Genomic DNA, 13979 nt, shown 5'->3' with positions numbered 1-13979 from the left:
CTCTCTACCTGCACCCCCAACTAGCTCACAGACGGCTCCCCACTCGCCCACAAGCTGCTAGATGCTTCTCCCAACACCCTCCCTGCCTCCCACCTGTCTCTGCACCCCGCCCCGCCCCGCCCCGCCCCGCCCCGCCCCGCCCCGCCCCGCCATCTCACCCCAGTACACTCACTGTTGACCAGGAAAGAGCTGGCAGTCAACTGTGCACAATTTAGGGAGACAGGCATTTGTGTGTGTGTGTGTGTGTGTGTGTGTGTGTGTGTGTGTAAGCTTAGAAAAGGAAGTTTATTCTGAAAGCTAGCAAAACTCTGTAACTTTTGTTTGTGTGCCTATTGATGTCATGGTACTTCTGCCTTCCAGTGAGTCATCCCCTGTATTCCTGAATAATTCGTATTTCTCCATGTATTACATTTTTCAATGTCTTCAAATTATTTCTTGCCATCGGAGATCTGGTGGCTTCTTGTCACTGGTCCAAATCTACGTATTGAATTTTTTTTCTTTTTTCCCCCCTTAAGATTCAAAGATCAGCTCGCAAACTAATATTGTTAAGGAAGCACACAAGTGACACCGAACAAATTTGATTTTTGTATTCGTTGCATAAATGTCTATCACATCCATCCAAGATATGTATGCTGCATATATTATTTGTTGAATCAAACAGGTACCTCAAGTTCCATAAAAAATATTATGAACACTGTATCAGTACTCTCTGTTTGCAAGAACCAAAAAAATAAATGAGGCTAGTCACTTCTTTGCCATATGAAATGCTCATGCTAACTTACATTATGGCCCCTGTTTGTGGTGCCGCCAATAGCAATTCACAATAGGAAAGAAACACATCAAGCGTAACAAAATGGAATAAGTATTGGTTACTCCAAGTTGCTACAAATTCGTCGTGAACAGTGTGCTTGCCATATCATTACCTGTTATAATGAACCTGGTGTAACAAGAAATGTGATTATTGTGACCACGTGACACTTTTGCATTATTTAGTGGTTCAGTCTGTATGAGCCTATGCCTACCGCTGTTGTAATTGACAGTGCCTTGTGTTCAACAATGTGCAGTGACTGACGTGGTCCAAAACACTTATTGCCTGCACCAGCATTGTACTCCATTGTCAGATCTGGCACAGATTGCCACCTGTCCTGCATTACTTAGCAGACATGCCTCCGACCTCCAGGTCCTGTGTTTATACACAGACGTCCAACACCTTGCCAGCTACATGTGGTTACACCACCCTTCATCCACTTTCCATAAATGTTCACAACAGTAGCACATGAACAGCCATCCAGCTTCACCATTTCAGAGATTCTCTGGGCCCAGATGCACCGGGCCATAATACTCTGTCTTTAGATACAGTCACTTATGTCAGTGGATTTCCACTTCTATGGCCTGTATCGTTACTAGAATGATTCCCAATTGGCCTATGGTCCACTTTATATACTTAGCATACCATATCATGTACCTGCAATGCCACAAGGTGGCTTTCAAATTTGAGATGGGTAGTGGTCATAAAGTTTTGGCTCATCAGTGTATATTTTCTCTATACAGCAGTACTTGATTGGAGATGTGTGGAAAGACTTGCAGGATGAAGATTTCATCCTTAGCCCAAAAGTACAAGCAGTCCTTGCATACCTTAAAATCTACTACATGGCCATATTGTTTACAAGAAGCTACATGTATAATTTAAGCGTTTGGTGTCTCCTTAAGCTGCAGTTTCTTCAAATGGGATCAGCAAAATGACTGTAACCATCAGTAGCCCATTATTTTATTTCTTGAGTTTATGTCTCCACAATTTAAGCTCCAGTTTCCAATTTAACTGGGACTGTTGGCTGCTTCATGATCACCCAATGTATGTCGATGCTTTTAATTTTATATGTATTATTCTTCATGTTCACTATAATTACAAATTGTTTTTTGTTACAGATAATTTATTTGAAGAAGAAGCCCGACGAGGCCTATCGACCATTGGTTGGTGGGAATAATCCTCCATTCTTACCTTTCAGGTATGATACATGTTGACTATAATCTTTACTGAAGTTTCAAACAGACATATTTTGTTATTCCTTTTTCACTTGCAGTAATTATAACACTGATGGTACAAATACAAGAATAGTATTATCGGAGGGTTAAGAGGGGAAGGGGGTGGGTACCTCCTTCAGATTCCTGCTATTACTACTACTACTGCTACTGTGAAGAAGAATGATGATGATGATGATGATGATGATGATAAAATCAGGATCAATGACAACAGCTACAGTTCATGACAAAACATGTGACTTTTGAATGAAACATAAAATATGTATGCCTAATCACCAGCTACCAGAAGGAGAACAGCTAGGGGCAGGGCTGATTCACAAATCTGTGGCTTTTGGAATGTTCTGTAATTTCTTCATCTGGATAAAGATAAGAACAGGTAAGGGGAAGTGTGTGTCCTCAGAATGCTCAAGGAAAAGAAAAATCGCTACAAGCCGATAGAAGGAGATTAAAAGAAGCAACAGCAGATCAAATACTTAATTTTTTGAGTACTCATAACCATTAACTATCAATGGCCATTAAGTCAAATGTCAGGACTCAGTTTGCGCAAAGTGGGAAAGATAAGGCAAACCTTATTACTAGCTTGGGATTAGCCTTACAGTGAATATTGGAGGGAGAAGAGAAAATTTGTTTGCGCAAAATTTATGCAATTTTTTGTAGTTTAATAAAGCTTTGTTCTAAATAGTTGATGATGCCAGTGACATAGGTAGTTACAATGCTTATAACATCAACAGAGAGACTGTTGAGTGAGTAATGAATACTGGAAAAACTAGTTAGTACAGTGTTGTTTAGTGAGAGTAAAAAAATGATTCAGTCATAGACTCAAGAGTTGATTGGCCACCGTAGTGCCTTATTAGGCATGTTTCCAATGGAGGTTCTTGTTTTCGTCCATCCTGTGTACAACCTGTGTACAACCTGTCTAGTTGATTTAATACACAATCCAAAATAGAGTAGGATAACACAGTGTGTTGGTGAGTTGAAAGTTACATGAAATTCCTGGAATAATCTTGGGGAGAGCTTGGAACTGAACAGTGAATATTTGAATCTGAATCTGTAATTTACTATCTGGGCCGCGAGCTTGCTCTAATTATAGAATTTGTGAGTCACTGTCTGGCCATCCTGATTTAAGTTTGCCACTGTTTCCTTAAGCCAGTTGTAGCGAATTTTGGGATGATTATTTAGACAATGGCATGGTTGATTTTGTGTCCCCATCCTTTTCCAGTTTGAACTTGTGCTATATGTCTGATAATCTCAACATTTCTGAGAAGTTATTGTCTAACCTCCATCCTTTACATTTTTTATTATGAGGTGAAATAGAAGTAACAGGTTTTACGTAAAACCAATTTAGATCAGTTAATTGTCTTGAAAGAAAGAAAAAATGCATAAATGATGGATAAAGAAGAAAAATTGTTTTTGCAAAAGAAAAGTTTTTTGTGAACAAAAGTTAAGTAAGTCAACAGCAAGTAACTTACGGAAGGAGAGACATGATGCCAAGTAGAGTGGGATTCAGGTATATGTCCCAAAGCAGAATAAGTAAAATGCCTGTAATAAATAGTTCATTGATGTAGATAAATGTGTTACTATATAGCAATTTCTGCAATATAATGAACAATACAAGCGAGTGCTGTGTTTGCATAAAATTCACAGCTTTTGTCACACAGAAATGGACTTCAAGGCTAACAAAGAAACTTTGAGAAAAACTGTTCCATGATTTTAAAAGGTGTGAGAATGAAGGAGTCATTATGTGCCAATGAGAGAACATGCCTGCGTAAAGAGCATACTACATTAAATTTTTTAAGAAAGACTAATGTATGAGGATCACAGCATCAGTTGTTTATTTAGACGAACTGTGGATTCATACACAGTACACTGTGAATAAATGTTGCAAAATGACTGTACAGAAAATATTGTTCAACAGCAGTACCAGGCAATGTTTCATTGCAGAAGATGTAGAGATTTATTTCGTGTTCCGTTCTCCTCTGTTGCTATAACAGGAAAATTTTGAACTACCGCGTAGGAAGGGACAGAATAAAAATTAAAAATAAGTAGGTACAAGGAAAGCTGAACTTCAGTTATGGAATACCAATTTTCTCCAGTTTATTCCATTGACAAAATTTTGCACGAAAATGGTTCTCCTCCTATTCTCACCATATCATCTGGACCTAAATTTTATAGAACTGGCCTGAAATCATGCAGAGAATAAGATCCGTAATTGTACAAGTAGTTTGTCAAGTATGTGGCTCAGTAACCTGTAAACTTAACAGCTGGTGCTTTTGCTAATAAAACGTGGTGTCATGTAACCTGGTGCAAGCCTTTCAGTGTTATGCTACTTCAGTGTTTGTGTAAACTTGGTGTCAGTTTTGCTGCTTTTATATTCAAGCAACTTTTCAGTTGACCTCACAAGGCTGAGGGGAACTGCTATCAGACCTTTCCAGCAGAGAAAAATTTGAGATGGTCACCAGAGATATGGAACCTTGGTGTTACTAGCAAAAACTCTAACTGCTACAGCACACAGTCAGTTTGGTTTTGCTGCTGTAAAATTAACTTTTATCATTCTGACATTAGGAAACTGGAAAGGTTGTGTATCACGCAAAGTGCATGATGAGTGCTGGACGAGAGAGAATGTGACAGGTGGAGGAAAATCCGTTAACATGAAGTCAGTCAACATTGTGATTGAAACAGCAGATGAATAATCAACACACAGTTAAGGAAAACTGCAACCTAATCAAGAAGGTAGTTTTATGGATATTGTCAGCAAACCATTGCAAGGAGCCAAGATCAGATATACTGTACATACTGTTACTGCTGGTCTAAATAGACACACTGCATTTGGTGTCAGGTACAGGCATGTAGCATGCGACAGTGGCCCACTTATAGGAGTACTGAAGTGTGCACTGTTACTACCTTCCCTCTCTGCTTCTCAGGTGTAAACACATGGTGCTGCCATCCCTGGCCAGGAACCAGTTTGCTTTGCCTGATAATATAATGTGGTCTGTTTGTATTTTGTACTGCTGTGTCGTTTTAACAAGACACAGTCATGGCAAAAGCACCACAGGTGCAAAGATGGAAGCTGGTGGCAGAGCCACAGAGACTCGCCACTTGTGCGAGTTTCACCAGCACTGTGGGAAGCGCTGAGGATGAGGATAAGGATATCGACTTCGCCTTGGCCAATTGTTGGCCAAGTTCAATCCGCTGATGACTGGACGACAACGGACAGAAGCCTGCTTGGAAGATAGAAGTGTAGCTCTCGTGCACTTGGTTGTAGATTATCGTCCAGGACTGACGTAGATCGGAAACATTGTATAGTGAACGCTTAAAGTGAACAGACATTAGTTGTGAATTGCATTTGCTATGTACTGTGAAGTTTACCTATGATTATTTGCACTTAGCCATTGAGGGCCTTTTTTTGCGTTATATTACATGCAGTGTTGCAGACTTCATTATTCGACAAGTCACAAAGATAAGTAAACCTTTTTAAATCATTTTTGTGACCTTGTCACTAATTTGTTGGAGTGTTGTAGAACCTTCATTCTTCTGTCCTGTTACATGACCGTGAGGCATAGCTGTGTAATTGTGGCAGTGAGAAATAGTCTTAGTAGTCTACTGCAACAGAAGCTGTTTCGCAAACTGGGCCTGCCGTAGCAGCAGTGGCAACTTGGTCTCCACAGCATTAGCAATGAGGCCTTTGCAAAACTGGTGACGAGGGTTTACAAAATGAACTAATACCAAAACTTTTATGTTATACATATTTGCCCTGCCCTTACATATTTATGTAATGGTAACAGCAGTAGTGACTAATTATTGTTGCTGTGGATGAAAACTGAAATATATGGAAAGAGGTAAGGACCACAGTGTTGTATCTTGGCGTGTACTGCTCAGTAGAAAGTATCTTTTAATTTTTTATTTTATTTTTGTTGCCAGACTAGTACTGGACACATGCCCATCTTTAGTGGAATTTTAGGTAAAATGTTATTTAGCACATGCCCAAGACATTAGCTTATAACATCCATGTAATTTCTCAATTATATGACCATATTAACCAGAATATGAAGTTTTGAAGTTCACTTGGTAAGGGAAGAATAGGTTATTGACAGTGGCTTCTAAAATGGCTTGAGCTCCATCCTAGTAGTTGCTTGAAACCTTCTTTTTTTTTTAGCACATTCAAAGACCATCGGCCTTCTCTCAATTTTCTTATTCACATTTTCACAGTTAGATCTGTGGTGCTAATTGATTCTGCTACATGAGTGATTATACAGGGTGGAGCAGAGGAAATGCATGTTTTTCTGCTATTGAATGACTGGGACATGGTTTGATAAAAATAATAAAAACAAGCATTAAGTGATGGATTTTTTTAATGCAGCTTTGAAATATACATACTTTAATTAGGTTCAAAAAATAATGTCTTGGAGATGACATCCTTCTTGCTGGATATAAATTTGGATCCTCTCCCGAAAGTTACGCATGGCTCTCTCCGACATTTCGTTCAGCATGGCTTCAATTTCCCGACGAGTGGAATTCTTCAGTTTATGATTGTGCGAGGCTTGTTCATGTAGACTTGTGATATTTAATGTCCCCACAAAAAGAAGTCACATATCGACAAATCGGGTGAGTGAGGGAGCGAGTAAACATCACCATATCTCAAAATAACATGTCCTGGGAACATTTGTTGAACTACTTCCTTGGATGCTCTCACTGTGTGAGCTGTAGCACCGTCCTGCTGAAGCCATATTTCTCTCATGTTCACTTGACGCCTTTCAAGTTCTGGATGAAGAAAGTTGTTTAACATTTTAATGTCCTTGTCTTTGAAATTCGGCACCACACTGTTACTTTTAAACTGTGGAGAGGTCTTTTGATGTAATTCATGTGAGTTCTCCGGCACCTAATACTGACGATTGACGTAACCATCTACATGAAAATGTGCTTCATCACTCGTGAAGACTATTACGCAACAAAACTCTCTGCGCTCCACAGAATCCCCTTCACTAAGGTTTCGGATAGCAAGAACTGCCGTTCTCACTCGGTCTACTTTTTCCAGACTATGAACTGAACGGGGAAGACCAGGTGGTTTCTTTTTCATCACAGATCCACTGCAACACATCGGAATACAGTATTTTGATCAGGCACTGCACCTCGACATCCAACTCTCAAATTTTGACTGAAAAGACGTTGCACTGTGACTACGTAATCATTGTTTCTAAAGTACTGCTCAACAACAAACACATGATGCTCTACACTCCAACGTTCCATAGCGACTGAAATTGCATTGTATGGGCAGTCTGGCAACATTCATTCAAGGTCAATACCCCCTCTCATCACCGCGTACTAGCTGTTCAAAAAATATGCATTTCCTCATCTCCACCTGTACCAGAAACAGAATAACAAAGTGATGGATGCTGTAGCACAGTTTAGCATGGAAGGAGGTGGTGCTGATTTGCCAGTACGTGTGCACATAGTATGTGCTGTGCCGTACTGATTATCTTCTCATAATCACTGTTAATGTGCAGTACTGAGTTTTCTTTACAGGATCACAATATCCTTTTTGCTTCATGAATGCACATCTGTATATAAAACGATACACTTTTCCTATTATGTGTACGTCTTGACAAAAGCAATAGGACATGCACTGTCTTTTATAATAATCATTTATGACTCACGTTGAGTTTGCATATTTGATGCAAAAGGGGTGCTCAAATGTATCTGGATCCTTCATATGGTTGCAATAACAAACAACATTAAAATAATATAAGCTGCCTAAATACTTACCAATCACTGTAGTATGTATGTGGTATGTCACACCATGTCCACAAACACTAAAGAAAGATGAGTTATGGCAATGGATAAATGCCACTTAGCTCAGAGTCACTCCCTTCCCCAACAGTGCCGTTATCTATGCTACAGTCTGTGGAAGAGTTGCCAGAATGTTCTAAGGATATTATTATATTTTCTGTACTATTCTTTACACTCATGTGACTTCCAGACTGTTTTTAAAGATCCTTTTCTGTGTAATGTGCGACATTGTTCTACATCGCTGGCATTATTTCTGTCACTGCTTCCTCTGAAAGTTTCTGTATTTCTGCCATGATGAAGCTTTTATGATTTGTTGCTATGTAATGTTTGATCCGCACCAAAATCATTATGATGGCATAAAAGCAGCAGTGTTATGGTGGAAGCATAAGAACCCTGTGAATGTGTTGTTTAGCCACCTTTTCGCAACATACTGTTAAAACTGTGGCTTATTTTGTTTCACTAGTTTCATGAGCGCCATCTTATACATATCATCCTGAACTTGCACATGGTTACAGTTTAATCATTCAGCAATGTTGGCTTCTTTTGTTGTCATTGTTGGAGCTGTATCTTTAATAACTGAATAGGTTGGGGCATTGTTCATTACAATGACAGACTGCCAATTTAAGGTTTCCAGTAGCTGCCCCCCTTTAACCACTTCAGAATAATGTTGTGATTAATCTTATCATGGTTGTTGCTTGTTTTCCTCAATTTTTAAACCAGTTGACAGTTCGGTATGAAACCAGGTAATGTTCAAGCATGCAAGACAATAATTCTTGTGCCCTTTCCCATGGCAACAAGTGATACTTCCACATACACTGCCATCCAGTCTATTCTGACAGAACAACTGGTGTTTATCCATATTTCATTTAGCCTTCATTCTTACCAAATGAACCTGTAATGAAATGTGCTGTTCTTTTTTGGATCTTTTCTATTACTTCTATCAATCCTACCTGGGGTGGATCCCAAACTGACAAGCAGTATATTAAAGTATTGGTGAAACAAGGGTTTTGTAAGGTACCTCCTTTGTTGGTGGACTACATTTCTTGAGGATTATTCCAGTGAATCTCAGTCCAGCATCTGTCTTATCTGTGATTAGTTTTATGGTGTCATTACACTTAAGTTTGCTATGTACATATACTTCTAGATATTTAAGGGATGTCAATGTTTCCAGTGATTTTTCTGCAATCATGTAATCCTACAACAATGGGTCTTTCACTCTATTTATGAGCAGTATGTTACCTTTGTTTATGTTGAGTGTCAGTTGCCATTTCCTGCACCAATTGTCAATCCTGTGCAGGTCTTCCTGCTTTTTGCTACAATTTTCTAGCATTGAAACTTTTCTGTGTACAACAGCATCATCCACAAAAAGCCTCATGGAGTTTCTGATGTTATTCACTGGGTAATTTATATATTTTGTGAAAAGTAATGGTCCAGTAACACTGCCTTGGGGATATGCCTGAAGTTACTTTTAAGTCTGAAGATTTCTCTGTGTTGAGAAAGACACGTTGTGTTCTGTTTGTTAGAAACTCTTCAATCCAGTCACACAGCTGGTGTGATATTCCGTACACTCATATTTACTTCATTAGACAGTAATGCGGAACTGTATCGAATGCCTTCTGGAAGTGAAAGAACATGGCGTCAACTTGAGCAACATTATGTACTGCGTTCTGGGTTTCATGGGTGATATGAATACACTGGTTTCACATGATTGTTGTTTTCAGAACCCATTTCATTTCCTACAGAGATTTTTCAGTGTTCAGAATTATCATAATATGCAAGCATAAACATGAACCAGAAGTCTATAACAGAGTGACGTCAGGGATGGATGCATGTAGTTTTGTGTGCCTGTTCAATGATCCTTGTAGAAAATTGAAATGACCTGCACTTTTTTCCAACCATTATGAATGTTTTGCTCTTTCAGTACACTGGTGTTAGAAGAGGAGCAAGTTCGTTTGCACACTGTGTACAGAATCGTATTGTTATCCCATCAGGTTCAGTAGCCTTTCGTCTGTTGAGCAAGTTCAGTTCCTTTTCTATTCCATGGTCACTTATTTAGTATCTGTCATTTTGACATTGGTATGACCATTTAAAAGAGGAACTACAATGTGATCTTTCTCAGTGAAACAGTTTTCAAGAAGACAGCTAGTATTTTGTCCTTCTCTTTGCCAACCTCTGTTTCGAAGCCATTATGGTCACAGAGTGCCCGAACATGTGGCTTCAATCAGTTTCTGATTGGTTTGATTGGATTTAATCAAGTAGACAAAACAACAGTGGTCTTAGGATCCTGGCCGCATGGAGTAGCCGCGCGGTGTGAGGCGCCTTGTCGCGGTCCATGTGGCTCCCCCTGTCAGAGGTTCGAGTCCTCCCTCAGGCATGGGTGTGTGTGTTATCCTTAGTGTAAGTTAGATTAAGTAGTGCATAAGCTTAGGGACCGATGACCTCAGCAGTTTGATCCCATAAGACCTTACCACAAAGTTCCAAAGTTCTTAGGCTCCTGTTGCTCACACTGGCACTAAGTTTATTGTGCAGTATTTCTCCCAGTCGTTCTAGTATAGCGATCCTGTACCCTTGAAGAGTGGTAGGAGACCCTTTACTAGGTCTTTGTTAGACACAATCTCTTCATAAATTGGTGACCCAAATATTTTGTGTATTTTTCAAACTGTTTATAAATTTGACGTAAGACTAAATCACAGGATTTTCTGTCAAGTCAGTTGATAAAATTTTACTTTAAAGTGCATTGAACACTTCATGTGTGGGTCTCTGTATGCTAATTTTTTTTGTCTGTGAGGCTTTTGCTACATTTGCATTTGCTGTGAAGCTATCGTTGCTTTTGTAACGGCTTTCAGATACAGCTGGTGAACTATGACCAGTCTGTCCCATCTCTTAGCTCATATCTGTATAAAGTGTATTGCACAATAATCTTGAACCTTTTCCAATGATGCTCAACATTGTAAGTGCCGGAGATGGAATTTTTATGTTGATCGTTCCGGTAATCTGAAATCTGTTTCTTGTTGCTCTTGCTGATCAGGATTATCTTCCTACGTTTCTTTATACTAGGGCATGCTTGGAAAACTAATGCCTCTGAATTTTTTATGGGAAAAGCTTTTTACATAAAACAAATGCTATTAACATTCTACATCTTTATTCTTCATGTCTACATATTTGCAACGCACTGCCTCTAGAGGGCTATTAGTTGTAGCTTGTAGTATGGCAGTGTGTAATGTAACTGTGTTAGTGTGTGAGAAAGAGCCTGCTGTAATCGAGTTTCAAATTGGAAGAGTTCATCCAGACAGGGAACATCTTCTCCTTCAGCATGGCAATGCCAGACCACACAAGAACGCTGTGACATTTGCAATAATATGATGGCTTGGGTTCATTGTCGTCAGTCATCTTCCATGCAGTCCTGACTTGGCCCCATCTGGTTTTCTTCTGTTTCCAAAACTTGAAGAAAACTTTCAAGGACTCAACCGTAATCAGTACTGGGAACAGTGCAGCAAAATGCCAGCTCTGCTTCCACGCTGCGAGTGAGGCTAGCTTTCTTTGCCAAAGCAGCCAGCTGCTTGTTGTTGGAACTGAGGATGGCCTCTGAAGCCAAGTGGCAGCCGTCATTTGTGCCAAAATGAGCCACAATTTGCAGATGAGTTCACCAGTGTGCTCAGTCACTGCCGCCAGTCTCCTCCACATCTCAGCCATGATTCCCCTGGGAAGCAAACAGAGATGATCCAGGTCATCTTTCCTGAACTGCACACTATTTCCCTAAGGGGCTAAATATGCGCTTAAATTTGAAGCTCCTAATGTCAAGCAGTTGCACCCTCTCCTTCCTGCTTGGATCTTTCAGGAAGATCGTCCCCAGTTCCAACATCGAGACATTCTATGCTGGCTCAGGTGTACTTTCAGCAGTGGACAGTACCTCAAATGTAATTTTAAGCTGTTGGGGGAACAGCCGTGTGGCAAATACCCACTCTTGCCTTCTATTCAGAGGTATATGACTCTTTCACTGTTCATCACTGTTACCGTCAGGCATGCATTATTAACTGATCAGAACATGCAAAACAGAAGGTGGTACAACATCAGGGATTGTCCCAGGTGGCGCTATAGGCTCCAGTGGTACAAAATCATTTGTTTCTGACACCCCACTGCCACCACAGCATGGGGCAGCAACCTGTAGCCTGTCAACTGTGGCAAATGTGGCTTCCATCTGTCTAGGGACAGTGGCCAAATACCTCTGCATTTGTTCACAACAGGCATATTCCCTAACCATCTCTAATTAATGTTAGTCTTTACCACAAGGAATATAATACTAACCCAAGGAGTTGCTGAGTGCAATCTAAGTTCTGCTACTACGCTATGCGCTAAAATGTATGCAAAAACTTGTAATTAGTTAGTATACACTACTCAGGTGAGTAAAATACACAGATACAGTTCACTTCTTCACAGAAGGCTGTGAGACAAAAATACTAGACTAAGTCTTGCGTATAATCAGAAAGTGCTGCTTCTGGTATGTGCGCTCATCTGCAGCTGTGGCTAAAATTAATTGTGACGACAGGGTCTTCAGCTGTTTGGTGGTGGTGAATACACAGTTGCACTGATTGTTTTGCTCCTTTATCTCAGGATTGCAGTGCCACACCCAGCTTACGTCCATGGCTGTTTGGTGGCTGGAAAAGTAAACTTGGTTGGCTTGACATACACTACTGGTCAAAGGTTTTCGGTAACCCATGTTAAAAACTATGTCCTTCATTTCAATGTAATTTCAAATAAATATATAAACTATCATTAAATGCAGTGCAATATGGTTTACATTTTAGACTCTTCAAAGTATCCACCCTTTGCCCTCAGAGCAGCTGCACAAACTCTTGGCATTCTGGAAGTAATATTTTGTAATGTTTTTGTATCTATTGCAGTCCAATACGTCTTTAAATTATTTCATAAATCAACAAACTTAGATGAGCTCAGTTTTATGACCTCCCTGTCACGTTTACCTCATAAATGGTCAGTGGTATTTAAGTCAGGTGACTGATGTGGCCATATGATATTCTTCAGTTCCCCTTATTTCTCTTTTGTATCGAAATAATCTCTGCACAATGTAGGAGCATATTTCGGATTATCGTTCTACTGCAGAACAAACCCACGACTGATAATTCTTTTGCCAGATGGAACTGATGTTCATCAGTATCCAGTGATATCCTTCCTTCTTTAATACTCCATTAATTCTTATTAGATCACTGAATTTATCACCCACAAACCATCCTCACACCATGGCTGGCCCTCCACCATACTTCACTGTTGGAGTCACACACTGACTCTTTGTATGTTCTCCACAAAGTCAAGAAACTGACATTCGACGGTGGCTTCCAAATACTTCAAACTTAGGTTTGTCTGTGAATAACACCTTGGACCAATGCTACATGCTCCAGTTTTATGTTGCCGTACCCTTTGCAATCATTTCACATTATTTTATTCATTTAATGAAAGGTTTGGTGGTTGCTATGCACCCAGTTAAACCTTGTTCACAGAGACTGTTGAGACAGATTGTATCTGCTCGCATACTAATTACTTCCTGACAAATTTTAGGTGCAATATGTGTCCTCCGTACACATATGAACTAATCTTTCCTGTATTATGTTACTAGATCTCTTCCAGATCTTGAAACACTTGAATTGGCACCATTTTGCTTGAACCAGTGCAACATATATGCCACTGTAGAATGGGCTATGTAAACTTTTACTAGCTGATTTAGAATTACAACTACAGCATGTTTTTCAGTTCCAGTCTCCTGCTTCTGTCCCATTAGGAGGTAATACTGTATAAACTTGATCAGGTTTACAAACACAGTACTAGATGCGTAGTGTACTGTAAAGTAATGCAAAGTGATTGCTGTACTGACAGTGGAAGAAATGAGGCCTATTTGTACGGAACCGTCTTTGGTAAAGGCACATCAGTGTTGCGGATGCTCATCAGCACCTCTATAAGCATACAACCAGTCAAATACACAACAGAGATGCTTAATCTTTACATGTGTATACTTGTTTTACCATCAGAATGGGTATATGATAGAATATTAAAAATGAAATCCCTGTTTTAACCACAAATTCATAGTGTGATTGACGAAAACTTTTGACCAATAGTGTAGCTGCAACATTTCTGCAGCTACCTTG

At 39.7% G+C, this 13979-nt stretch overlaps 1 protein-coding gene across 1 annotated transcript in view; it reads left to right on the top strand.

Moving 5' to 3' along the window:
- LOC124721090 (dual specificity protein phosphatase CDC14C-like) overlaps positions 1–13979 on the top strand; it is a 245174-nt gene that overhangs the window by 93800 nt on the left and 137395 nt on the right. Inside the window, 1 exon segment of the mRNA XM_047245902.1 lies at positions 1927–2006. Coding sequence (XP_047101858.1) covers positions 1927–2006 — 80 coding nt within the window.

This window comes from Schistocerca piceifrons, chromosome X (assembly GCF_021461385.2).
Source record: "Schistocerca piceifrons isolate TAMUIC-IGC-003096 chromosome X, iqSchPice1.1, whole genome shotgun sequence".
In the NCBI taxonomy this organism is placed as follows: Eukaryota; Metazoa; Arthropoda; class Insecta; order Orthoptera; family Acrididae; genus Schistocerca; species Schistocerca piceifrons.
Note: the sequence above shows the minus strand (reverse complement) of the source record. Positions and strands in the feature narration are given on the sequence as shown.